The sequence below is a fragment of the Passer montanus genome, unplaced genomic scaffold, assembly GCF_014805655.1.
Source record: "Passer montanus isolate IOZ18808 unplaced genomic scaffold, ASM1480565v1 scaffold146, whole genome shotgun sequence".
NCBI classification, from domain to species: domain Eukaryota; kingdom Metazoa; phylum Chordata; class Aves; order Passeriformes; family Passeridae; genus Passer; species Passer montanus.
The window spans coordinates 50,916-76,632 of NW_024361607.1; the positions used below are offsets into that span (position 1 = coordinate 50,916).

Here is a 25,717-nt window from a genome sequence, read left to right on the forward strand (position 1 = left end):
AGCAAGAAATTAAACTGACAGGCCGAATATACACCAGGTTTTAAACATGAGTGGAAGTCCAGAATCACTTTAAAAGGATCCTAATTTATGACACTGTTTTACATAGCAAATCAGCTGATTATTCCAGCCCAGAGACAGAACTGCCATTACGATCCATTCATTTTAATTTGGACTCTATGGAGCTGAAAAATATACAAAGTTTCTTATAAAGCATTACTATCACTGTCTCTACCGTAAATGCAGTTTCTGATCCCAGTTGTACCAAAATCTCTTAAATCAATGCTCTCCCATCCCCAGAAGACATGGAATTTGCATCAGAACTACATCAGAGTGAGCCTGTTTTCCCTGAGTATGTCGTTAAGATACTGGCAAACTTCAGAATAAAAGGCAGTTATGGAACTGGGAACTGCCAAAGGGAAAAGTCAGCCTTCAAGTACTGAACCACTTCTAAACACTAACACAATTTTCACCTTCACGGAACTGCTCAGAAAGACTGCACTTCAGAGAGCAGCATGATTATGCTACACTGATTCTGAGGAGTCATAACTGGCACTGTTTGCCCACAACAGCTGTGGACAGGATGAACAGAAGGAACCTTTTAACTTGCATGACAAGATCTGAGGGATTAAAATCAGTCACTGATTTTTCTGCCTTCCACATTTGAACACAATCCAGTGTGTATATCCCTCCTACAGCAGAAAAAGTGAGCAGCCCGCTAAGTATAGCTACAGCACCGTCATCTCCTAGAAACACTTTGGTTCAGAAGAAAAGTTTTAACCATATTCAAGTTGGTGCTGGATGTAAAAATCCCACGGCAGTAACAGTAGTGGTATTTGATACTTGCTTTTATCACCAGATCTACCACAACCTTCAAAGTAGTAGTTACTCACTTGCCCTCTGCCTTTTCCAGTAAGAGACAAGCTTTCTCTAAAACTGTGTGCTGGATTAAAGAGAAGCCACAACTATTTAAATCAAGTACAACTTCATTCAACTAAGAATGAGCAGCTCAAGTGTAACCAGCTTAAGGACCTACGCCTCTCCTTCCTACTTAGAAGGGGGCCCTGTTGATTGGCTAACGCTGCTTGCTTCCAAAAGTTGTCTGCAGGAGCTTCGTCCTTAAAAAACTAAAGCAGTTCAAGTATCAAACACTTTCTGCTTGGGAGGAACAAGCACAGGAAGAACACTGTTGTTTTTTTTTTCCTTGAATTAAGTTCTCAACACTTACAGGTGTGGTTACCGGTTCAACATTAACTCTCATTTATCCCCGACTCCTCCAAGACTACAAAAACTCTCCAAGTCTGCTAATGATCACTTCCCTGCTTCTGGAGACTTAGAGCAGAGCCGGACTTTCCTTATTTACCTGCACACAGCCTAGGGACAGCCAGGAATAGAGACCGGCGTGGTCACAGTTTCATCCAGCTGCCGGTAAAGAGCTCCCAGGAAGGGAGGAGGCAACAGCTCTCCGGGCAGGGAAGGGGAGCGGCCGGGAGGTGAGCCGGGGTAAGCGGGACACAAGACAGTGCAGCTCCTCCGCCTCAGCCCGCAGCAAAGGCCAGGAGCCTTCGGCCAGCTCAGGGACAAGTGGAAAGCCTCCCCTTCCCCCCACGGGCACAGGCACAGCCTCAGCACCAGGAGGAGCCCGCAGCGACGGCAAGGCAGCCGGACTTCCCTCCAGGACACCGCCCCTCCCGCCGTACCGGGACCACCCCCGAGCAGCAAGGGGTGACCGGTAACACTATCAGCAAGGCCGGGGCCGCCGGCAGCCGAGAGGAGGAGGAGGAGGAAGCGCGGCGGAGCCCGTGCCGGCGGGAAGGGAGGGAAGAAGGGGAAGGGGAGGTCCCGTACCCTCGAGTCCCCGCACAGCAGCAGCTCCGGGTAGCTGAACTCCACGCAGCCCTCCTCGGTGGGGTCCTTCAGCACCACCTCCAGGCGGACCGTCTGGCGGAGCGGGAGCGCCTCCCGCGGCGGCGGCGGCTCCTGCCGCCCGCTCTGGCGCGGCGGTGGCGGCAGCGGCGGTGGCTCGGGCCGTGGGGGCTCCCGCTGCGGCGGCTGCTCGGGCCGGCCGGGGTCGCGCCTCACACGTTCGGTGACACCGCTCTCCGCGCTCCCTCCCACCGGCCCCGGCTCCTCCCTCTCCCTCCTCCCCGCTCCGCCGCCCGGTCGGAGCTACCCCTACGTTCTCCTCGCCGCCCCCGCCATCTTGGCGCCCCCCCACATAAATAGAGCAGCCCCGCAGCCCGCGCAGGCGCAGCCGGGCCCGCGTCGCTGCTGTTATTGCTCAGCTTCCCCCGGACGTCAGCGCGGCCGCCGCCGCCCACACGCGGCGGGCGCCGGGCCCGCCCCCGGTTGCCGGGGCGATGCGCACGCCGGGCCCGCCGCCGGCAGCCGCGCGGGCTGCGCAGCGCTCGTCCTCCCGGGCAGCGCGGGCAGGCTGCGGGGGAGGTCCGCTGAGGTCCCTAGAAGTCGGCGGCTGCGGGTCAGTCACCAGAGAAAAGCCACCCGTGCGGGGAGAGCGGCCGTTCGCAGCCTGAGCGGCGCGGACCGTGCACCGTGTCTCGGTAGCATCAGCCGGCGCTGAGGGAACAGCAGAGGACATCGGGGTTTACAGAACCGTGCCGTATGGCGGGTTGATCGCAGCTTGCTCCTGCAGAAGAGCAGCCGCTGCCCGGGTGCCGGTCTGCCCTCGGCGGCACGGAGCTCGTTCAGCGGCCATGCCGGGTCTGGAGGGCTCTGGCTGCAGGGAGAGTTGAGGCTTGTTGGGAAAGAGCTGCTCCAGAGGGAGAGGGGACGGCGCGGGGCAGGCAGGGTTTGAGCAGCAGCGACACTTCCCTCATGAGCAGGAGCTGCCTGCAAAGACTGCAAGTGTTTCAGTCTGTCACCACCTACTTTGACAGACTGATGCCTGGTATTTCCAGATGGAGGTATGCCACCAAGGCAATGTGGAGTTTCAGGAAGCTTATGAACATCATGAATATTGTATCCTCTAGCTTCACTGGAGCAGAGAAAAAGACATTACCATTTTGGGGGCATTTTTTAGTCTCAGAAATACTGGGTAGGAGTGGGTCTATTCTCTTTTTTAAAAATGTACTCATGCAAAGCAAGCAATTTACATCTGTCTATTATTTTGCATAATGATAACAGACTATTCTGTGCATCATATTACTCCACTTTTCAAGCTACATCCATCACTGTGCTTGATGTTTTCCTGTCATTGCATAGGAAGCCTTTTGACTTGACTTTTTAATTTCATCTAGACTCCAGAGGAGATCCGTGACACTAAACAATGTTACTGAAAGTTATAACATCACTAACAGGGAATGAAGGCCAGTCCAGAATACTACTTGGGGCAGCAAGTCACTGGAATGACTGACCTGATCTGAGAAATGTAAACTTTCCTTTTGAGGCTTGAAACTTTGTTGAGCTTTATAGTCTAAGGGACTTGTTTTATCTTAAAGCCTTGCATGGTGTGGTGTGACTAGCAAGCATAGTAAAGGTGGATGTATTCCTCAAATATGTTTTGACTTTCAGCATCATAACAACATGATTTGGTAGTTGCACGCTTGCACTTGTTCTCTGTTCAGAATTTCATACAGCTGATGCACAAAATAGGAAATGTATTTCTGGATTCAAACTGAGTGAGCACCCCTAAGCTCCAGACCTCTGGACCCTGCCAGGAAGATTCTGATTCTCATCAAAATTTCTGTGTCATCTATGCCATTAAATCCTGTGATGGCAAAAAAGGGCCTTTCCTCAGAAAAAGAGCAGTTTATTGCATATCAAACAGAAATCTTATGTGGAAGTCACAGGCTCTTCTGCAGCTCTGCTGAACTTTGTTTTCAATTACCAAATGGGAGTCTAGACCTTGAAATAAGTACAAGAAGAATACAACAGGTAGTTTCTTGATAGATAATACTTGGATATATCCCTGGAAAGTGATAAACTATGTATTTTAAATATCTAATGTAAGACTCCATTCAGTCTTTCAGTCTCTTAACTAACATATAGCAGACTATATTCAGATGTAATCAGTGTAGGGCATGGCAGAATAAAAACAGTTTTACGAGTACCTGAATCCAGTGCTTCATATTGTCTTGTAGTGTAGATACACCTGGAACCACATCTTGGTCAGATTTTTAACATGCTTTTAAAGTAGGAAAAAAATAAGCTGGAAAGGAACAATCATCATTCAACCCATGGTAGGGTTACAGAGAAAACCAGAAGTAGTTCTTGGAAATAATTTCAGGTGGCCATTTGTTCTGAGATTGTAGCCCTTGATATTAGAAGCAGCCTTTCACATCTAAGGTTACCATGAAATAATAATTTGTATGCCCCCTTTTCATTTCTCCTAGGAATTCAATTAGACAAGTAAACCCTCGTATTTCTGTGTTATCTAACTTCTAAGCATCTTGGCGTGCACATATCATTTTTATAAGTCTTAGTATTTGTTTATGCAACTAGAGAAACAGTAGTTCTGGATCTTTGCATTTAAAGTGAAGTCACTAAAGACAGTTTGCTCTGAGTATCTGAACCAAATTAAAAAGAACCTTGGCAGGAGATCCAACCATAGTAGTTACTGGAATATGTTAATGTTACATTGGGTCTAAGATGCTAGAACCATTCGGAAAAGAAAACAACCAAATTCACTAGATCATAAGCTCTCAAGGAATTTGGTTTTGAATACACCAGAAGAGTTCCAGGCTTGTACCATTTCAAACACTTCAATAGGAGTTAGATTTGTAATTTATCCATACTTTTTATTCTGTTTTGCTACCCGTTTTCTTCTTTGTCATTAAGCTCAATCTCAGGTATTGTCTGTAGTGTATAGTACACTGTGCTGCCCTTGTCAGTACAACACAAAATTTAACAAGTATCATTTTTTTAAAAGTAATTAGAGATGTGCTGCCAGTTACTTTGCTTCCTCTCAGAATATGGCCATGCTAAAACAGTCCAACATTGAATACAGATTCTTTCCCTTTGTATGTTATCTGAAGGACACAGAGAGGCACATTAAGAGTTAAAAAAAATTTAACAACTACACAAAGAGTAATTTTGAGGTGATACTGAAACTGCTTTTTATTTCACTGTGAAAAGCAGTATGAGTAGATCAGACAAAGTGGATGCTTGGAACTACAGATGCTATAGCCACATCAGTGAGCAGCAGTTTGTTGACCTGACTTAGTTTCAGAAAACAGAAAACAACAGAGACAGACCAGCAAACTGCAGAGGCCTCTACTTTGGTGCAGGTGGAATACTGCTCTGCTTTGGACTGGCTTCTCTGTCTGTAGCACTCTCATGCTTTTGGGCTGTGTTGGTTGTGGTAGAGTCAGAGCTGTACCCTGTTTCATTACAGAGCAGTGGTCACTGCTGTCCTGGACCTCATGGAAGCCCATGTCTGACATCCTCTGGGCTGGACACCCCACAGCAGCAGGCCCAGGGTCCCAACAGAAAGCAGAGCTGTCCTTATCATCAGTTGTATGTCTCCATGGAGCTTGTTTTCTTTACTTCTTTTTTTTACTTCTTTTTTTTCTTTCTTTTACTTCTTTACTCCATGAGCTACGAGCCTCTTGCCCTTGGATGGGAATGCAGGAGAAAACGTTCTGCTTGTATAATAATATTACATAAAAAGCTTAGGTGGCACGGGATGGCAATTGTTCTCTCCTTTCCTTAAGGTGAGCACTGAGGTCTACATTAGAGGTAACAGCTGAAGTGGCAGCCAGCTCATAGGAGTGCCAGTCACATCTCCACTGCTCCAAAGCCTCCAAGACAGAGAGAGAATATCCTCATTTACCATCAGCTGCTTCCTCACTCTATCCTTGGTTTCTTATGGTCCAACCACACATCTTGTTGATCCTTGTGGTCCTTTCACTGGAACTGCTGCCACAGCAGCTGCAGCTTCCATTTGTGTGTCAGGAGATGATCCAGCTGCAGGTATGTTGGTGTTTATGTAGCTTTTACTAGAACTGCTGCTGCATCACAAGAATCCACTGCACCAACAATATGGCTAGCATTGCTGGTTTTCTGTTTAATGAGGATCTCTGAATTCGAGTGTGCCTTTTTTAAAAAAAAATTCTTTTTTCTCTTCCAGCTTTACTAAGTTGCTCTCTGCTAGACCCAGAATCAAGAAATAAACTACCTGTTTTCTTTCCAAAATGAAACACCAATGCCTATCATACCATTTAGAAAACTGATTTATCTGCAGGATCCTGCCCCCTCATATTTTTACTACTGTTGTTCTTTTAAGGAAAAATACTGTTTCCCGAAGAATTTGCCTCTAGCTTTCTTTCCTCAGGCACATGTATTTAGGAGCTGTTATCAGCAGCTCCGCCATAGCCTTGAGAAGTCTGAAGTACACTTTTCAGTGAAGTAGACTGTTTGGAAGGACTGTAGGCAGGTAGAGAAATGCCAAATTCACTCTAGGAAGGCTGTGTGCATTAGCTTCAGGTAATTAGAATCTCCTTTGATGGGGCAGTAAAATTCATTTGTCCCAATTTCAAGGCAGAGGAACTGTGATAATGAACTTCATCCACTATGTTTTTATTTGCTCCCTGTGAATTGCTCAAGCCTCACTTACTGGAGAATTTGAGCCCAAGAGACACTGAACTCCTCTCCAGAGCTTTAAAAAATGCTTTGAACAAAACTGACCAAAAGTGCAAGGTTTCAATGGCAGTAGGAAGTTTTAAAAACAGTAACAATTTTTATGCAAAAAGTAGGTACTGCTCCTGTAACTGGAAGTGCTTTTTACCCCTCTAAGTGGATTTAGGTGTATCTTGCTCATTTGCTGAGATGAGGAGTGGTCTTCCAACACTAGGTTTTGTGCCAGAACAACAAAAATGGCATGACTGTGTATCTCAGAGGTAGATGATGAAAACAAAATGTTGGCTTTTATCTCATGTAAGCTAGAAATCAGGGCAAGTCATCATGGGAAAGAAGTCAAGGGATTTACAGGAAGGGATGTGTCATGGTAGTGTGAGTTCCTGAACCAAAGGTGGGGATGTTATCATCCTTGCTGTTCAGAAGAATTTACTCAATGAGAAATTTAAAGCTGACACAAGTTCTGAATGACTGGTGATTTTTATAGCCTACTCTGCAGAACATTGTAACTTTCTTTAATACATAGGATAAGAATGTTGACTTAGAGGAACTTCAGAGAAAATTCAAAGCCTCAAGAGCTCCATTTATATGGAGTTGCAAGTTAGGAAGAAAAAGCAGAGAGAGAAAAAGGAAAGAAGAATTGCATCCTTGCCAAGGAAAGCAAGCTGCTTGGAGAAGTTGTTGTGGGAACATCTTTTGAGCCTGGAGAGAAGATGAAATATTAAGACATTAAACATTAGCTCTTAAGTAGGTGCATTTACCAAGCAGAATATGGGTCAGTTATTCCTTTGGGTAACAGTAGCAAAATCAATTGTAACTAACAAGAACACTTTTCTAGTTACATCTTATTTTTTACTTAATTGTTAATAATTGTTTCTGCTTCTTGTGTCAAGATTTCTTGCTGGAGCAAGCATGCAACTTTTTGTCCTAGTGTTAAGGGTGAACTCAGTAGAGTTTGACAAATAAGCTGTTGTAAACTTCTATAGTAATAATGATTCCAGGTGGTGTGTGGGCTCTGTCTTAAATAACATTAATTTGGGGATATCAGCCCTTGAGATGTTTTCTCTGCCAAGCAGCAAATCCCTAGGAAATTCCTCTTTGCAGGTTTACTCTTTACTTTTCTAAGAAGGAAGAAAAACACAGGAAAAAAATTAGTTACCTGCTAAGTGATGACAAGAAAATTAAAGCCACTGAATTACCAAAATAACAAGCAATAGGACAAGATAAAGTTGACCTCAAATTGCACCAAAAGGGGTTTCAATGGGATATTAGGAAAAATTTCTTCACCAAAAGGGTTGTCAAGCAATGGAACAGGCCACCCAGGGAAATGGTTGACTCACACTCCCTGGGGGTATTTAAGGGCTGTGTAGATGTGGCATTTAGGGACATGGCTTAGTGGTGGCTAGGGTACTGCTGAGTAAATGGTTTGATTCAATGAACTTAAAGTTGTATGGGGGTTTCAATTGGATATTAGGAAAAATTTCTACCAAAAGGGTTGTCAAGCAATGGAACAGGCCACCCAGGGAAGAGGTTGACTCACACTCCCTGGGGGTATTTAAGGGCTGTGTAGATGTGGCATTTAGGGACATGGCTTAGTGGTGGCTAGGGTACTGCTGAGTAAATGGTTTGATTCAATGAACTTAAAGTTGTATTTGTCAAACGATTCAACAGTCCTTTAAAATAACCTTTTAGTTAAAATCCTGGAATTTTTTTTTAATAGAAAGAATAGTAAGAAAACTAATCAGAAATAAACATAGAAGGGATTTTGTAGAGGAGTACCCAGTAATATGTGTGGCCACACACACACTTTTTTCCTTAAAAATACAAGTATATAGAAAGGCAGCAGACTTCAATGAACGGGCAAAGAAACTTAAACTGAGGAGCATCTGCCTATTACTTTTTGATTGTGATAATCACTTAAACCGTACCTAAGCAGAATTTAAAGCTGAAGTGGAGCTGTCTTTGAAAATAACAGACTTCCTTAATGGAAGTCTTCCTCTTTTATGATTCACACCTGCTCATTTGAAAGTGTAAAAACACCTAGATGTTTACAGAGATTGAGAGGGATTATGTGCTCTGGGGATTTGTCTCTCACTTTTTTCCTTATTTGCACCATTTCCTTAAAGATATTTGTGGCATGGGATGCTTATCTCCGATGAAAAGCCTGTTCCATCAGGCTAGCACCCCTGGAGGCAGCCGAAGATTACCAGGCTGTCTGAAACTTCGGAGTCAGGTTATTGTCTTATCTCTGCATTGCTCTCTGCCGCTTTTATTCTCCCAATAGCAATGAAAGCCACACAAGAATATGAGTCATGATTTCCTGTAGCTCTGCCACCCACCTGTAACACGAGTAAGAAGGACTAGCCAGGTAGGGAGTTCTCAGTTTGAATTGCAATTTCTACACTAAAAGCTGTAGTAATGCTGTTTAATGAGCTAAAAGGGTCTGGAAGTAATTCTCAGAAGTACAAAAGGTAATATGCCACAGATCTGCCCTCTCACGGTTTCCCTTGTGGGTGATGACTTAGGAGAAGACAAACACTCTCAGTGTCCTTGAGAATGGACTCAGGCAGCCTTGGTCACTTGCCACGGTGATATTTCCTAGTTTTTAGTGAAATATAAATATTGTGATAATTATAGGAAACCTATTTTTATTAAATACTGTAATATATTTAAAATTATTATAGCTACTGTTCAGGCAACACCTTTCATGCAATGATCATCCTCCAAAAAGGAGAATTTCATGTAATACATATATGTAGATGGTAAAGCAACCTTCTAAAAGTTATTATAACATAATAATAATTAATAAAGTAATATCTGCTGTGACCTTGAAGAAATATTTTTCTTTTTTGTTCCTCCTTTCACTTTCAGGCTGGTTTTACCAAAACTCCAATTTCCTAACCAAGTTTTTTAATGCCTCTCAGCACTTTGGGAACTGCTTTTACTGATGTAAGCTCCACACCTAGGTAAGTGCACGTTATCACAGACAGGTGAGAGTGATTGCATAAACAAACTACCAGATTTTTAACATTCATACAAGCTTATGATCAGAATAGGCAGAAGCATACTTTGCATGTGCAGCTCAGCATTTTCATACTTCCATGATTTTATTTCCAATCCAAACTGCCTTCAAAAAAGCAAAGCACATATTTATCATCGAGAATTAACTACACACCAAACTTGCAGATCCAACACAAAGCTGCTTTTGATTTGCCACAGCATTAAAAATAGCATCTGAAAAATTACATATGAAAACGATTTTTCATACATGAATAATTTAAATAGACAAATGAAATTCTTTAAAACTATTTTTTCCACCTCAAGTTGGATTTTCAGAAGACATGAAGTTTTTTGAGCATGTTAAAACAAGTGTAGAATATCAGCAATAGAAGTGACGATTTTAAGAATAGAGTGGACACTACATACCCAAAATGCTTGTGAAATCAAGCTACATTTTCTGTATAACAGTTCTATTTCAGATGTCATTTTTCTGACCTTAAAAGAATTACCCCTGACATTGGTAAGTAATAGTAGAGTCTACTCTTATCTGAACACTTCCTCACTGTTTTAAGAGACTGAGTTATTCTTAGTGTCATGTAGACTTTGAGTCTTCCACAGGACAGCATTTTACAAATCTGAAAATATCTTGCCTCGAATGCCTGTGAAGTGGAAGTGAAGCAAGTCATGCTCAGAGGTAGAGCAAGGTGAGGAAGTGAGAAGTGGAAAACAGCAGTATTTTAGCAGTAGTCTGTTAGTCCTGTAAGGCCCCATCACATTAATGGGGAGACGGGAAGGGAAAACTCTCAGGAGGGAATGAGAATATGCACAATGAAAAGTGGACACAGTGATAAAACCTGCTTGAGAACAACTGGCTAAACTGAGTCGGGAGTCTTGTAAAGCTTGCCTCAGAAATTACTTTGCTGTGACCAGAAAGTAGCTCTTTGACTTTAAATGGTGGGGGAAACCACCACAATTTTATATAAACAGCTTCTCAGTTTGTTCAGTAATGACTAAGTCCAGCACATGTGGCATCATGAATAAGTCAGACAAAAGTAAGACTGAACTGGCAGAATGAAAACATAAGGATAATCATCAGTATGGGAATATACCAAGCAGTTTAAGACTTGGTTTATCAGGTTTTGTAATTTAATTTTTGTAACATTTTCTTAGAGACAGCTTTCACACACGGATTCATGAGACACAATGACATCATGTGATCTGAGTTAATTCACCAGCTCTGCAAAATAAGATACGGAGTTTTGTCACATAATGGCTCACCATATAATGGCCTCACCCATTAATGTAAGGCAAGAAAGAGTACAAGTAGCTTTAGAAATGCATAATGATCCCATCATGGTTAAGAAGGAGAAAATCATCCAAGAAAATTGTAGCTGTTACAAGGAACAATGCAGCTGTTGGAATTGGAGCATGGTTCTTTACTACATGATGTAAACAATGTCAACATTATTATGTGTTCTTAAAATGTTACCTTTTATAATTCTGCACTGTTGTGTGTGGTTTTTTTTCACAGAACTAACCACATGGAAGTTGCTTACAGTGATCCAGTGGAGTCTAAGGCTCATTACTCATCTGCAATTAAGGACCGGCTTAAACTGTGGTTTAAGGACTGCAAAAAACTCAATACAATTCCTAGATTCATGGAACAGCGTACATAGTATCCCACCTTTTAGTTTGATTCAGCTGTATCTGAGAATCACTACAAACTATGAGACAGCATATTTCCTGTTATATATATATAAATAACTGGAGACCCATGGTCTTGAAGGTCTATCATAAAAACATATTAAAGACCACTATTTATTTTACTACATTATTTTAAATTCTTCTAAAGAATTACTAAGAATAATACAATGTGAAGCAACTAAGCACAATTCAAACATGTAAGCCTGAATTGAAACAGAAGCTCTCTTTTTATTTGAAGAATACACTGTGTCACTGTGTCTTCTCAAATGTCACAGCTCTTACTAAATATAGACATTACTTTTATTTTTAAATCTATAAATAGATGCTAGTGTAATTCATCAATTAAGCAAGACCTATAAGGAATTTAGGATTTTTCCCTTGCCCAGAGATGTGAAATGCCTGCTTTATTTGTTTCAAATGAAAGCTTAAACTCTGCAAAGTCAAAGGTAACCTTTTAGTGGCTAAATGTGATTGCAGGGCCAAAAAAAGAGTTGTTTCAAATTATGCAAAAGGACTTGAGTAACTGGATTCTATCAGTCTCTCTGGGATGTTGAAAGGCTCATTTAAGAAAGAATGAATGGAAGTATCTCCTATGACATGGATCTTTTACAAGTTTAGCTGAATATAACAGTGCTGCAGTTCCTGCAAGTGCAATGCATACATTTCTGATGCCATATAACTAGTTTTAAAGAATAGCATAACACCATATCTGAAAGGTACACGTTAAACAAGTTGAGAATGATAAATGATGAAAAGCAGCCATCAGTCATCAACAACGTCTAGGGGATCCTGGAAGTATGGAGGATCCAACATACCCCTTGATGACTCAGATATAGCTGTAAAACTGCTAATAAGTAGCTCCAGAGAAACAAACTAGTAATTAGCGTGGATAAATAGTCATGCAGAGTGATCTGCATAAGCTGGAAAGCAAAGCAAATTTGAACAAAATGTATTTTTGTAGAACAAAAGGTAGGCTGTCTCTTCCAAAGGATAGACTGTATTCTGGAAAATACCAGTTCTGGAAAAATCCTAGATACCATGTCCCAGCCAAGAACCAGTTTAGTGCGAGGCTCCCCCGTGATAAGGCAAAAAGGGTGAATGCAATCTTTGAGTATGGAGAAGTATATTCCAATGTTACATACAGAGATAAATTATGCCCAGTGCTAAGGAGCCATGTTTTCAAAAAAAAATCTGTTGGCAAACCAACTGCCAGTGTTCCAGCCAGCAAAACACCCTGACAGGGGAATCAGTCTCTCATACAAGCAAGAATTGACTTGCTGCACTTTAAAAGATGAAATAAAAACTCCAAAGAAAACCACAAAAACCCCAAACGAAACAAAAGAATGCCAGGCTTTAATGGTTAACAGCAATGATGAACATTGGAAGAACAGAATATTAGAAAACAAGGCTAAATAAGATGACTTTAGAATTAAGGTACACTTTCTAAAAAAGCAAATATGACTTAAGCATTTGAATAAATTTCAAAATAAAACTATGGATTTTTCATTATCTATCTTCAAATTAACACTCAAGTTTTTCTGGCAAATATTTTATGGTAAGTCAAGTTAGTTATTGGATTCAACACTGGTGAAATTTATCATCTTGCACTACATAGTGTCAGGCCAACTTATCTAGCAGATGATTAATGACTTGATTTTAATGTTACTGGTAACACTTTCATGCAATTGTCTACTTATTCAATCACCATGTCATAGACTGAAAGGGAGGAGGGAAATTTGGAAATGAAACTTCAAAAAGAGTGAGTGGAAGTAACTTCTGAAGATAGTACAGAGGGAAAAATGGTTGTTGGCAAAATCTAGATGTTTTCTTCAATGTATGTATAGCTCCCATATAGTGAAGCTATAGGTAGCAACAGCCATTTAAGTAATTGTTTACTTTGTGTATGACTGCCTACTAGCCAAGTTCCTCATTCACGCTCAGACAACATTCTTATGAAGATCAATGAGCCAGCTTGCAGCTGAGGGAACCACATCAGCCTAAATGGCTGCTACAGTCCAGAGCTGTAATGTGACATGACTTTTCTTTCACAGTGAACTTGTCGCCTCCAGTTTAATTCACTTAGGTGTTACTGTCATAGCTGTTGTTCAGGTATTAACAAGTTTAAATCAAGGTTGACTTTCTTATCCATCAGGAACGGGTCAGCACTCAACTAAAAGCAGTTACACACTGTTTGGGGTTTGGCTTTCTCTACTAGTCACTATTAATGCTATGATTGCTAGCAGAGCAGCTTCTGTGCATTCTCTGTAGCTTATTTTTTCCAAAATCAGATGCTTATTCAGAGTATAAGAAATAACTCTAATTTCCATATTCTTCCTTGAAATTATAATGATGCAGCAATTTCTGCTTTAGTGTTCTTTTCATTACATTATCTGAAATGCCACTGTTTCAATTTTATATTCACTTACTCCTGGCCCAATAAATTTACCCATTTCCCTGACTCTGCACATACATTCTTCACTGCCTGCTTGCTCAATAGGTCATCTGCCTTCAGTCCTAGCCATCCTATTTAGAGTACCTTGACTCCTTAAATTTCTAGAGTTTAGGGAAATATGGAAATGGACAGGGATAAAATTTTATCTATTCTTTACTACCTTTCATTTCTGTATCAGCCAAGGCAACTTCTAATATCTGTTCTTTGAATATGACCTCAGATTAAACAATGGAACACACATTCTAGATGTATTTCTAAGGTAAAATAAACACCAGTATTTCAGTACTTTTCTTGTTCTGTTTTAATAGTACCTACATATCTGTTCTATTACCAAGACCTAAATGTTAAGACATCACTGCTCAAGGCAAAGGCCTACAGTCCCTGTTTTATCTTAAATGATAAAAGCTTTATTGCCAGTCAATAAAATGCACTGTGCTAAACGCCATGTTATTTAGCATATCAAATATGACATTATGGCTACAGTAAATAAAGGTGAGTTTAAAAAAAACCAACTTCTTCCCTTCTGCATTAAAACTTCTTGTCACAGACAAGAGAAGTTAAAACTGGCCCCCAAACCTTTATGCTGCAAAACCATCACACTTATTTCAGAAGATTCAACCAACATGTAAAATGGTCTGTAATGGATTTGGATGCTCTTCAGCTCTCCTGCAGGTTAAGCTTCAATAAAGGGAGTAATTAGATGCATTTAACATCTGCTACAAAGCCACCAACATGATTTTTTGAAGCTTTGTACCAAGATTCATAATTATATTCCCAATCTGTTTCCAAGTTAATTAAACTGAGATGGAAAAGAAAAATGCAGTTCACAAGTGAAGTGTTTTGTAACTGCCTTCAGTGAAAATAGTGCTCCTTTCACACCTCTCTTGAAGGACTGTAACATTGCCCCTGCTGAAAGGCTTATTGTTGCTAGTGTGATGGATCAGTTTTTAGATTTAAGTGCAAGTAACCACAACTATCAATGCACTTCTAGACACCTGAACAATAATACCCACATTTTTTGCTTAAAGCAGTAAAACCAGACACATTATATGGCAGAAAGGTGTGCATGTTCCACATACATCCAGCTGCCTTAGTTTCAGCAAACTACCATAACATCAGGACCAAGGCCATTGGCTTGCCTTGACTGATTAATGAACATGTACTTAATAATGAGCCACAAACCTGCCCTCTTCCACAGCAAAATGAATACACTATTTCAACTTTTGCAATATGAACCAACACAGACCAATCAGACATTCAACTGTAGATTAAAATAAGAGCTTTAATCAATGCACAGTATTGCATCTACAGACAGTAGAGAAGATGGTATTCTGAATTCCCCTCAAAAGATAAAAAAATACTTCTTAAGTATTTTACAGATTTATAAAATGTAAAGTTTTCTATTACAAATAATATACAAATGTTTTTTACTATCAAATGTATTACACATTTTTATGTTACAACTGTTGCCTTCTCTTAGAATTATGTATTCCCTGAACCATTCACCTTAAAAAAATAGGAAAGTATAATAAATCCAAAAGTATAATGAATATATTGCTCATGATGGTGGTAAATGCTGAACAAAATAATTAAAAGATGTTTTTATCATCAGATTGCTAAAGTTCTCATGAACTACATTAACATGAATATATGTTCTGAGTGTTAAATTTCAAAGTGAGATTGAACAATACCATCAGTCAAATAAATCTCCATGCTCTGAAAAAGATGTTAAGAGAGAAAACAATCCTTACAGACAAAAAATTCCCAAATTAAGGTATTGGTAATTGAAATTCATGCAGAAAAGGATACTCCTCAGAATATGGTTTGTATTTTACCCCAGAGAGGTAATCTATAAAAGCCCTAAAGAAGAGAGATTTTTCACAAGGGCATGTAGTGACAGAGGGAATGGTTTCAAACTGAGATTATGTTTAGCTTAGATATCAGGAAGAAATTCTTTACTGTGAGGGTGGTGAGGCACTGGAGCAAGTTACCCAGAGCAGTTGTGGATGGCCCACCCCTTGAACTGTTCAAGGCCATATTGGATAAAGCCCTGAGGAACCTGAGCAGCTCTGAATGAAAGCTGTACCTGCCTATGGCAGGCTGCAACTAGGTGATCTTTAATGTCCCTTCCAACCCAAGCCATTTTATGATCATATGATTCTATGTATAAGCCTTTTGTATTATCTGATACCCTAGCAGTGCCTAGTGGTATCACTGTCACCATCTCTATTTGCCACATTCCATCACTTGCTGAAGTAGGTTTGTCTGAGTCCTGTAACAAATGGTTCTTCTCCAGAGGCCAAAAGTCTTGCTGGGGAAAAAAAACCCACCATGCAGTTCAGTAACTTTTGTGGAGGAATGTGGGGAACATTTGAGGAGCACCTTGATTTTGTAGACAATTGAAACTAAATTGAAAGTTGAAAAAAATCTTTGAGGAATAGAGTGGTGCAACAGAAAAAGTACCAAGAAAGTTTTAATTTAAAAAAGAAACAAAAACCCCCCCAAAAACCAATTTGCTGTATGTTTTGAATCTCACTGCAGGACACTCTTCCTCAGCCTGGTCAACTTGCTTGAATGCCTAAAGTCCCACAAGGAAGGTGATACCCAGAATGCACAGGAGAAACCAAGACCTTTGTCTTGCAGCCAGACATACAGTAGCAACTGACCTGGATCACTCTGTGACACTGACTCAAACAGGGACTCTGTTCTCCTTGGCCCACTTTTTCATGACACGAACAATGTACTCTACTTGAGAATTACCAGTGCTCTTCAGAAGGTGCAGAACTTCCCGCAGGGTCTCTCTACAAAGGTGAATAGCAAAGATTTAAGTGAGGGTTACACCTAACTGATACAATAAACTGCTCACATCAAACCGTTTCACGAAACATAGGTTCTCTGAGACAGAGAGGTCCATATATCTGCAGTGCTGGAATAGGTTAAAATGCACACCACATGCGATCCCAGGGACAAAAAAAGCCACCAACGAAAAAGTCTTGCATACAATTGTAAAGAAATGATAAGTAAAAAAATAAAATCACCAAAATGTAATTACTTTAGTGTGTGCATATGTGTGTATTTGTAACATACCCTCACTCTTGCAAAACTGTTCCCCAGAAAAAAAATCTTTAATGTTATTTGTTAGTCTTCAGTATGGCAACATCTAGCTTAATGCTGTCAAAGCACTTTACACATAACACAATACACATAAACACAAATAACATGGAAATCAACATTCCTAATGGAATAACCCTGCTATTATTAAACATATATAAATCCTGATGCAGTTTGTCAGTTAGTTTACAGTAAGAACTTAATTGCATATTTTGAAAAACAGGCAAGTTATGTGTATTTTACTGCATCTGCTGCAGTGATTGCTAAAAGGACATTTGAAAGGTATAGTAGTTAATGAGATTATTCCAGTAGAGAAGTGAAGAGAAGGGAGGTGTAGAAGCCAAGATACACACACCTACCAGTCATGTAGGAAACAGCAACTTTGGCCAGAAGACAATGGCCATCTGGCATCACAGCAGAATATTCACAAGGGAGCAGTTCTTAAATACAGCTTCACTGCTCTCTCTCATTCCCCCATCCAGTGAAATGGGCCGAAAACAAAATTATCAGTAACACAGATGATTTCCTTTAAGCTTTCATCAAGTAAGTATATTTGTGTGACACGGTCAGTGTCTTCAGAAGGCAAATTTTAATGAAAGCACAGTCTCATCTACTCTTTGTTTAGAGAAATCATGTCCTTCCTACAGTGTTGAGTAAATGTTTCCTTAGTTCTGTTCTGTTCATGCATTTTAAAATGTCACGTGATAGTCTTCCATTCTTACACCATCAGCATGAAATGATGTTACTTTCCCCCAGTCCATGAACATATTACTACATTTAGAACCTTGCTTTTCCTAGGGATGATGACTAAAGTATTTTGGTATTTTATAGTATAGTCCACAGCACTTGCTCCATTTAGAACCTGGCTTTTCCTAGTGATGATGACTAAAGTATTTTGGTATTTTATAGTCCACAGCACTTGCTCATAAATTATTCTCTATCATATATTCTATAACTGTTGGTGTGGAAGATAAAACTTCCAGCTGAAGACTGCATATGGAGCCTCTGGATGGAGTGTCTATTCTCTGAAAGGTCAATAAAAGATTGGAAGATGATATGTAGACCTAAAGCTGAGATTATGATTCTGGCTTACAGCTAGCTGAAAATAGGAAAAGAGCAAAATAAATTCAGATACAACACAGAATACTCACTTTGCTTCTCGGCCAGCTAAGATCATTTGAAATACACCCACACAAGCACCTCTCTTGCCTTCCCAGTATTCAGGATTATTGTCCAGTCTCTCCAGAACATCAAAGGCTTTGGCTGAATAGTAAAACTGACGCATCTGCACAGAAAGTGAAACATTATTCCTGACCACCTTTCAGAAGGGGATTAAAAACACTGAGCCCAGTTTTCTGATATCAGCAGTAAGCTGTAGAAGAAATGTGCATTTTCCTGTTTTTCTGCAGGCAGCAAGTGACACAGAACAGGGACACTACAGTTAGAGAAATGGGAAACAGGTGGTATTACAACATCTTTTTGTGAGGTGCCCTTATCTAGTGTCATACCAAAACCCTTGACAGAATCCTAACCTTCAACTAGTCCAGACATTTGAAAATGAAACCAAATTTCTTCATGTAGACATGGCCACATATTTGTTTATCTTCTGGGTTTAACTTAATCTTTTTTCTTCACTGTTACAATACAGTACAAAAGAAGATTCAGTGACTCTATAATCCAAAATTTTCCTTAGCACAGGAAAATCCAGTACCCTATCTTTTCTGCCTTAGGTTCTCTATTTGTAATTGGGAACCAGGAGGAAGTTGCTTGGCAACAGTCAATGCAAAAGGAGTGACCAGATTAACTGTGGCTTTTGAAGTCAGCACAGCACATCTCATGTGGGCTGTATGAGTGCTCTCCACTTGAGCAAGCCTGAAGGGCAATGCTGTTTGTGACTAGCATCTTTCCATGAGAGATCACAGAAGGCAGACTGAGCACAACCTCCTGTGCTTTGGTAGCTGGAAGCCTGCAGAGAAAAAAGTGCAGGCTGTGGGAGCTACATTTGGAAACCTTAGTCAGAGAAACACTGGTACTACAGGATGAGTAATAATTCTCTTCATATAAATGTTGATATTAACCACTGGTGACTGGCAAACACTTAAATGTATGGGAATAAAGATAATGAGTATGAACACTATCAGATGTGTCAACTAAAAAGAAAAATTAGAATACTGATTTATCCAAATTAGTATCTGATCCAGTTCCACTAAGCAGGTACAGGTTTAATGTTCTCCTTCTATCTGACATAAATCTTCACCCCAAGTCATGTGCTGTTCCCCATATGGACAAGATGGGATATTGCATAAAAAGCATCAAGAAATTAGCATGAAATCCTGCGTGCCAACTTCCTCGCTGAACAATTTCTATCAGCACAGCAATGAGGTATCCAGCTACACCACCTCTCAGGGCACTGCTGACCTTGTTCCATTCATGCTCATTTTGTTTTCCATTGAGCAAAGCCTAATGCAACTGCCTTCTTAACTTACATCTCTGGTAACTTAGATCGGCTGTCTGTGGATCTCCAGTATAATGTAATGTTTCAGAAGCAACTGAAAAATGCCACATAAAATCAAACAACACGGACCTTGCCATTTAGTTCAAGAGGAACAATGGCTGTTAGCATAGAAAGACAAGTTATATTACTAAGGTAACAATTTTGGAGCAGTCACTTATGGCCATATGTACACACATAATTAGGCTGAAAAAATTAATTCTATAAATGCAGCTTTTAAGAGCTCTAGATAAATCCAAAATATGGAGCTACTTCTCCTCTTCAGGACAAGAAGGTTTTGAAAAGAATTCAGGCAAAGCAATCAACTGATTTAAGTGAGACTTTAAATGATCTAAAGAGAGATTTTACATGAGGCCTGACTGTCAACCTGCTTTCACAAATTGCATCTATGGGAAGCACCAGAGGCATAGTCACTTGCTTGAGCAACTAGACTTTTGGGGTAAGATGGTAACTGAGTACTTGAAAGACACACAAGGGATAATACTTCGGTTTTAGAATACTGCTTTTGAGATCACAAGGAGTATCTCCCATTACAAACTTTATGGAAAATACTGTCCTGACCCAAAGGAAAAAAAAAAAGCAAGAAGGCAGCATGAGGCATATCACTGAATCTATGCTAGGTTTTTTTTCCTTTAAAGTTTTTTGTCCTTTCTACCCATAAAGAATCCCTAGTAGGAGAAGCAACTGTTATCATTATGGATAGCTCAAGCATGCAGTAATTTACCAATATTCTACCAATATTATCCATTCTATCAATGGGTTCTCTACCAAAAAGGTCTGTAGGTTAAAATACTGACTAATCCTTGCCGACTCATGCACATTATTAGACATCATGCTGTTATAACAGAAAATTCACTAGTGATGACAATGATAAAAACTGTCAAAAAATGACTGTTGCTACAATCACTGAATTAACATGTCATACACCAAGCTCTAAAGAGAAAACTCACTTTGTAACAATCATTTGCAATGAGCTGCAATAGGTTAAAGGAGTCCCCTGATGTTTCCATCTTCAGATAGAGCTTCCAGGCTAGCTGTGGTTTCTTATTCATAATATCTGCAATAACAAGAAAAAGCTGGATTTGTGAAAAGAATATGCTATGCACAATATTCAGTGGCAGGTGGAACAGATATTACTGTATATCTTTGTTTAATGTAAATGTCTCAGCCATGAGCATGAAGCTGGGAAGGGGTATTTGTCCTTATCTTCTGCCCTACTAGTGATAACAGCCAATTCAGCAGAGAATACCAGTGTCAAGAGGAATAATTATAGTGTTTATCTTAATTTATATTTCACAGATAAGTAATAAGAACAACTCTCATGATTTCAGATGTGATTAAGGAACAGAATGGAGAGCACCAGAGAAGTTTTTTATGCAAGACAATGAACTATAGCAATCCATTTATATGGTAAGATTTAGAATTGTTCTTACACATAAAAAAAAAAATTAATGGGCACCAAACTGAGGTATTTAATACTTGGTGCCCATGTCAATCTAAACATTCAATTTCCATGATTCATAACAAATCAAAAGGAGAGGGCAGAGGTTGAAGCCCTTCCAAGCAGAACAAAACTTGTCATTACTAGAAAAAATTGTTTCTAAATTCCTGAGATCCCCTGCTGGTTTTAAATTTGTGTATATGACTAGAATTTTTCATTGGTCTTTAAACATCACTGGTACACACAGTTAGAAATAAATGAATCTGAATCTTCTCTCTTGATGAGTAGACATCTACTAGGGTGTTTAAACACAAAGGTTCTATTTCTTGGTGATAAGAAGACATTCTCTTGAATCTATGGTTGGTATTCATAATTCTAGGTTCATTCAAACACTGGGAGAAAAGAAAATTAAAGTAAGTTTTCGTTTCTTTTTCAAGCCTTAACAGCTGCTCTGAGAGTACCTGGCTATTCACATAAGGATCACTCTTGTGCTTTTTCAAAAGAGGGACTGTTTAGCTTGTTATATCTGTGTCCACTGTGTCTATACTTATATTGCAGGTAGAATGGCTGGTAATCAACAACAAACATGTAACACAAAATCACAGAATGTATAGACTCTTCTCATTTAGGAGGCAGCCAGACATCAAATTGGATTTATCTCTCATCAGCTTCAAATACCATACACAGTGGTAAACAGGCAGTTCTCAATTTCCAGCACCAATCTGCCTAGAGCAATGCAGTTCCATGCTAATCCAATGTTTCTTTGACATTCTCTTCAAGAAGAATTTGGTATAAAAAGTACTATAATACTAAACAAATATTACATTTTGTCATGCAAAAGGATGCATCTCTGGTACTATCTGCCCCTTGGAAATATTTCAGCATTGAATTGTTTACTACTCAGTCCCTAGTTATGCTCTGACATTAATGTATTATAACATGATCTGTTAGTAATTTACATACTTGACACAATAAGATAACTATATTCATCATTCTCATAAAAAATTCAAACAAAACATTCATATATAAAGCACTCAAACACAATCTGGTACTGCAGCTTAATTAAAAAGGAAATAAACTGGCATATCCTAAAACAGAGTCATAGATAGGTATCCCTATGTGTGATGTGCCTGTCTGGAAAGATCATGTTAGGAGATGTTTATTACATTTGCAATATGGCATAACATCCCAAAACATACATATTTACATTCCAGGTATAACTGCTGAAAATGGTTTGATAAGAAAACATTTTTGTATTGAGTCACTGTAAGGAAAATGATTAGCCTAGGGAGTCTCAGACTTGAGTTCTCAGAAAAGCCCACTTCTATACTATTTTGTACATGTGGCACTGCAGCTGTCTCTTTACTGTGGTATACTCTGCAGTGTTTTAAAAACTGGTAAATAAAAGTAAATAAGATTTGCTATAGGATATTAAACACAGCAAAAGTTTCCTGGATTCAAGGAATTCAAGGAAAGAACTCTTCTAAGAGTTTTTGGAAGAAAAACACATGCTGGAGATTATAAGGATATCCCTCAGGCACAGGAGTTTGGACAACGTGGAGTAACATGGTAGGAAGAAAAATACCACGTATGCTTGCCTGACTCCTCTCTTCCCTAGACATATGACAGTGGCTAACCTTGAAGGCAGACAGACCCTTGAGCCTGACCCAGTATGAATGCTTCTATTTTGTGTTCCACTCTGAACATTTTAGAGTTGTAACTCAGTCTTTTAAGACAGAAAGTCTTCACTCAAGCAATTGAGTAGACAATTGAGAAGAAAAAGGGTCACTGGTCAGGACAAAGCTGCATTGACAGTACTATAACAGCACTGCACTGAAGCAGTAATTGCTTATAAAAGCCAGAGGTATGAAAGGTGCAATAACCACCCACACTATAACTAGTGCAATCAGCTTTTCACTTTCATAGTCCTGAATCCTCCTACAACATTAAATTAAATTAGGACAGTGAATTGCCAGGACTGACGCAATAGAGGAGGATCTGTATTCTGCAATGCTGAAAGTAAAGTGACTCACAGCAGCGAGCCAGCCAGCTAAGGTAAACAAAATCACTTTTTATCTTCTCACTCTGGATCAAAAGGAACACCTGCAGGAAGAAGGAAAATGAAAGATTATACATGCATGTACTTTTAAACAAACAGAAGGCAAACCTTCCTCATTTCAACACACAGATAAGGTTTAAGTCACACAAACAACTGCTCATGAGAAGGGTTTGGGTATAGAGTTTGGCAATTGCAGTGTAGGGGGCATCCCTCTGTGTGGAGTAGGTGGAGGATTCACACAGTGCCCTGTTTGTCAAGGGACTTGTGCAGCTTCAGAACACCAAGCTGTGCAGAGGGTGCGGCCAGCCCTGAACAAGCGCCAGTGGGCGGCCATGCAACACAAACAGCACAAAGGAACACTGGGCCTGTGGGAAAAGCTATTTGGAATGTGTTTGTTTAGAAAGCAATGCAAGCAATTGTACTAGCATCTTCTTGAAATACTACAAGTTTCACATACAGATGAGACTTTCCTTCCATACATGTCAGATCATGGTGTGCAATAAGCCATTTTGAACCATTTCGGTTTCAGTAAGATTCTCAGGCAAAGCATTCATCTTTTGTACCTTACTGAACAAATACAGGTTTGTTATATTCTGCATAAAAAGGGATGTGTGGGGGAAGTTATACATTTTAAAATGTACTCTGGCTTTGCTCAAAGAAAAATGAAAGCTATTTATGCCTCTCTCATGTATATTTGTAACTATACTGGATGCTACTGGCAAAAATCAAAATACCTTTACAGGAATAGATGCATGTACTTGTGCAACAGTGAGTTACACAAATTACTGACATTTGCATTCCTTAAAAATTACTGATCTCCTAATTTAGGGGGGAAGGAGAAGGAGTAATAGGGAAGAAATAAAAATAAAGCAGCATTATCACTGTAAGTAGCACTTTATCATATGTTTTATTTTATTATGTCCAGGGAGGTATGCTTTTAAATAACTTAGTAAGTACTATATGTAGATGTTTAACAAGTTTATGAGACACTGGGGAACGCTGAGCTTTATATGAAACTGTCATCACAACCTAAGATCAGACATGAGGCCAGATGAATCAATGTAATTATATAATCCTGGTATTTAAATGCATCACCTATATAACACAAGTTTCTATAGAACAGCTTCTAAAAAACATAAGAGGAAAAATGTAGATTAATAGGAGTTTAAACTTTGTGTTTCTTTACTGTCTACTTGCTGCTAAAACTTACTTATAGCACTATCATTTTTATGGAGTTTCAGGAATCAGCATAGCCTGCTAGCATAGTTTTGAAAGATTTTCATGAGGCTAAGTGAATTGAAAATTTGTTGAATTGAAATAGATATCCATCTTCCTTAAAGTCTTGGATATTTTTCTTAAAGAGAGATACAATTTTGGGTCACAGAAATGAAGGGGTGAGGGTGCTGGATGGGAAGGTAGGGATATGGGGAAGAGACAAGTTGTAAAGTCAGGGGGGCTCTATTATTGACAAATCTGGATAGTTAAAAAGTTAGAAAGACTGGAAAAACAGAACAAAACATAAACCCCAAATCAACCAAACCTATATGATTCACTTTAGACTATGTGGTGTGGGATTTTTTTTGTGGCTTGTCTTCTTTTCTGGTCTTGTGGAAAATGTTGCTTCCACCTTCATAATAGCTGTTTGCTTTTGCATATTTTAGTTGTAATTAAGTTTCTGCTGCACACAGACATAAAAAAGTACTGGGTGTAGAAGTTAATCTCTTCCAGCTGCATATGAATGCTGCTGAATAAGATAGTGAGCACTTCCTCTTTTCCTCCCACATATCCCAGAGGAAGATTTTTTTTTTAAAACACAAATTTCTAGGGACACCTAGAAGCTCTTAACTATTCAGTGTCTTTTACTTAGCATGCCCTACTCAGTCGGAACAAAAAGAGTGCCTAGGATCCCAGACAAAGCGTAGAAAATCTGATTAAGAGGCCATTCTTTGATCAATTAGAGGTAGCTGCAAGCACTCTTGTGATGCACCACAAGCAGCATGACTCCCTGTATACCTCACATTACCAGATTAGCAAGATAATCTTTTCTGAATAGTGCTCACTGAGAGTTTCAGTTCCCCTAAGAAGGGGAAGAAGATGTTCCACAGAACCCGCTTATTTTCAACCAACATGAAGATCTGGGTGAAGAAAAGGAAGGAAAGAGGGGAATATGGGGGAGATGTTTCCACTGATTTTTTCAAAGAAAATAAATACATACCTCTTCAGCTTCACTAAAATTGCCCATTGCAGCTTTGGCTTGGGCATAGTTGAAGTTAAAAGTGTCATTGTTGTAGAAGTAACTCTGAAAAATATGGACAAACCCCAAATAAATACAACAAAAAAAACCTCCTCCCATGATAAAACACCATCAGAAATACATCCCCCGCCTCAATCTGAGTCAGACCATATAAAGAAGGCAATGGGAAGGAAAAGAAAATCCCACATTAGGGACATACGGTATTTATAAACAGTGGGCTGAAAAATTATGGACTAGCTTTTCCATCCTACATTCATGACTACAAACACTGCTGAAACATTCCACAATATTAACTATGAGAGATCTGGAAAATGTTCCAAGCTTAAAATTGCAGTGGCAGCTTTTGTGGGTATAATTTTCACTTGGGGCATGTGAAGACATGCTGCGCTGCCATGGTCTCTTTCACTTCCCAAGCACTTATTTCACCACTAGGGTGGGTAAATAGGCAGTTGAATTCCTTGAGTCTTAAAGGCAGTTTAAGACAAACAAAACAGTTTGTTCTTCCAAGACTTGTCAAGGTTTATCAAGAAATCCTGTGCATCTGGTTATGTGATGGATGCTAATCTGACAAAAAGGATCTGATGATGGAGGTA

The 25,717-nt window shown here is 39.7% G+C and overlaps 2 protein-coding genes across 5 annotated transcripts in view; both read right to left on the reverse strand.

Annotated features, from left to right (window-relative positions):
* UBN2 (ubinuclein 2) overlaps positions 1-2,067 on the reverse strand; it is a 44,103-nt gene extending 42,036 nt beyond the window's left edge. Inside the window, exon 1 of the mRNA XM_039700914.1 lies at positions 1,846-2,067. The gene's annotated coding sequence lies outside the window, so the exon portion shown is untranslated. The remainder of the gene's footprint in view (positions 1-1,845) is intronic.
* Positions 2,068-4,765: 2,698 nt separating this feature from the next.
* TTC26 (tetratricopeptide repeat domain 26) overlaps positions 4,766-25,717 on the reverse strand; it is a 58,670-nt gene continuing 37,718 nt past the window's right edge. Inside the window, exons 14-19 of one of the 4 annotated variants that reach the window (XM_039700941.1) lie at positions 25,086-25,169; positions 22,845-22,914; positions 20,321-20,427; positions 18,010-18,143; positions 16,414-16,548; positions 4,766-7,293 (exon numbers count right to left, since the gene is read on the reverse strand). In XM_039700941.1, coding sequence (XP_039556875.1) covers positions 16,437-16,548; positions 18,010-18,143; positions 20,321-20,427; positions 22,845-22,914; positions 25,086-25,169 — 507 coding nt within the window. In that variant the 3' untranslated portion in view covers positions 4,766-7,293; positions 16,414-16,436. Of the gene's footprint in view, positions 7,294-15,009; positions 16,549-18,009; positions 18,144-20,320; positions 20,428-22,844; positions 22,915-25,085; positions 25,170-25,717 lie in introns of those variants that run through there. The other 3 variants (XM_039700942.1, XM_039700940.1, XR_005626667.1) reach the window with 3 other exon arrangements.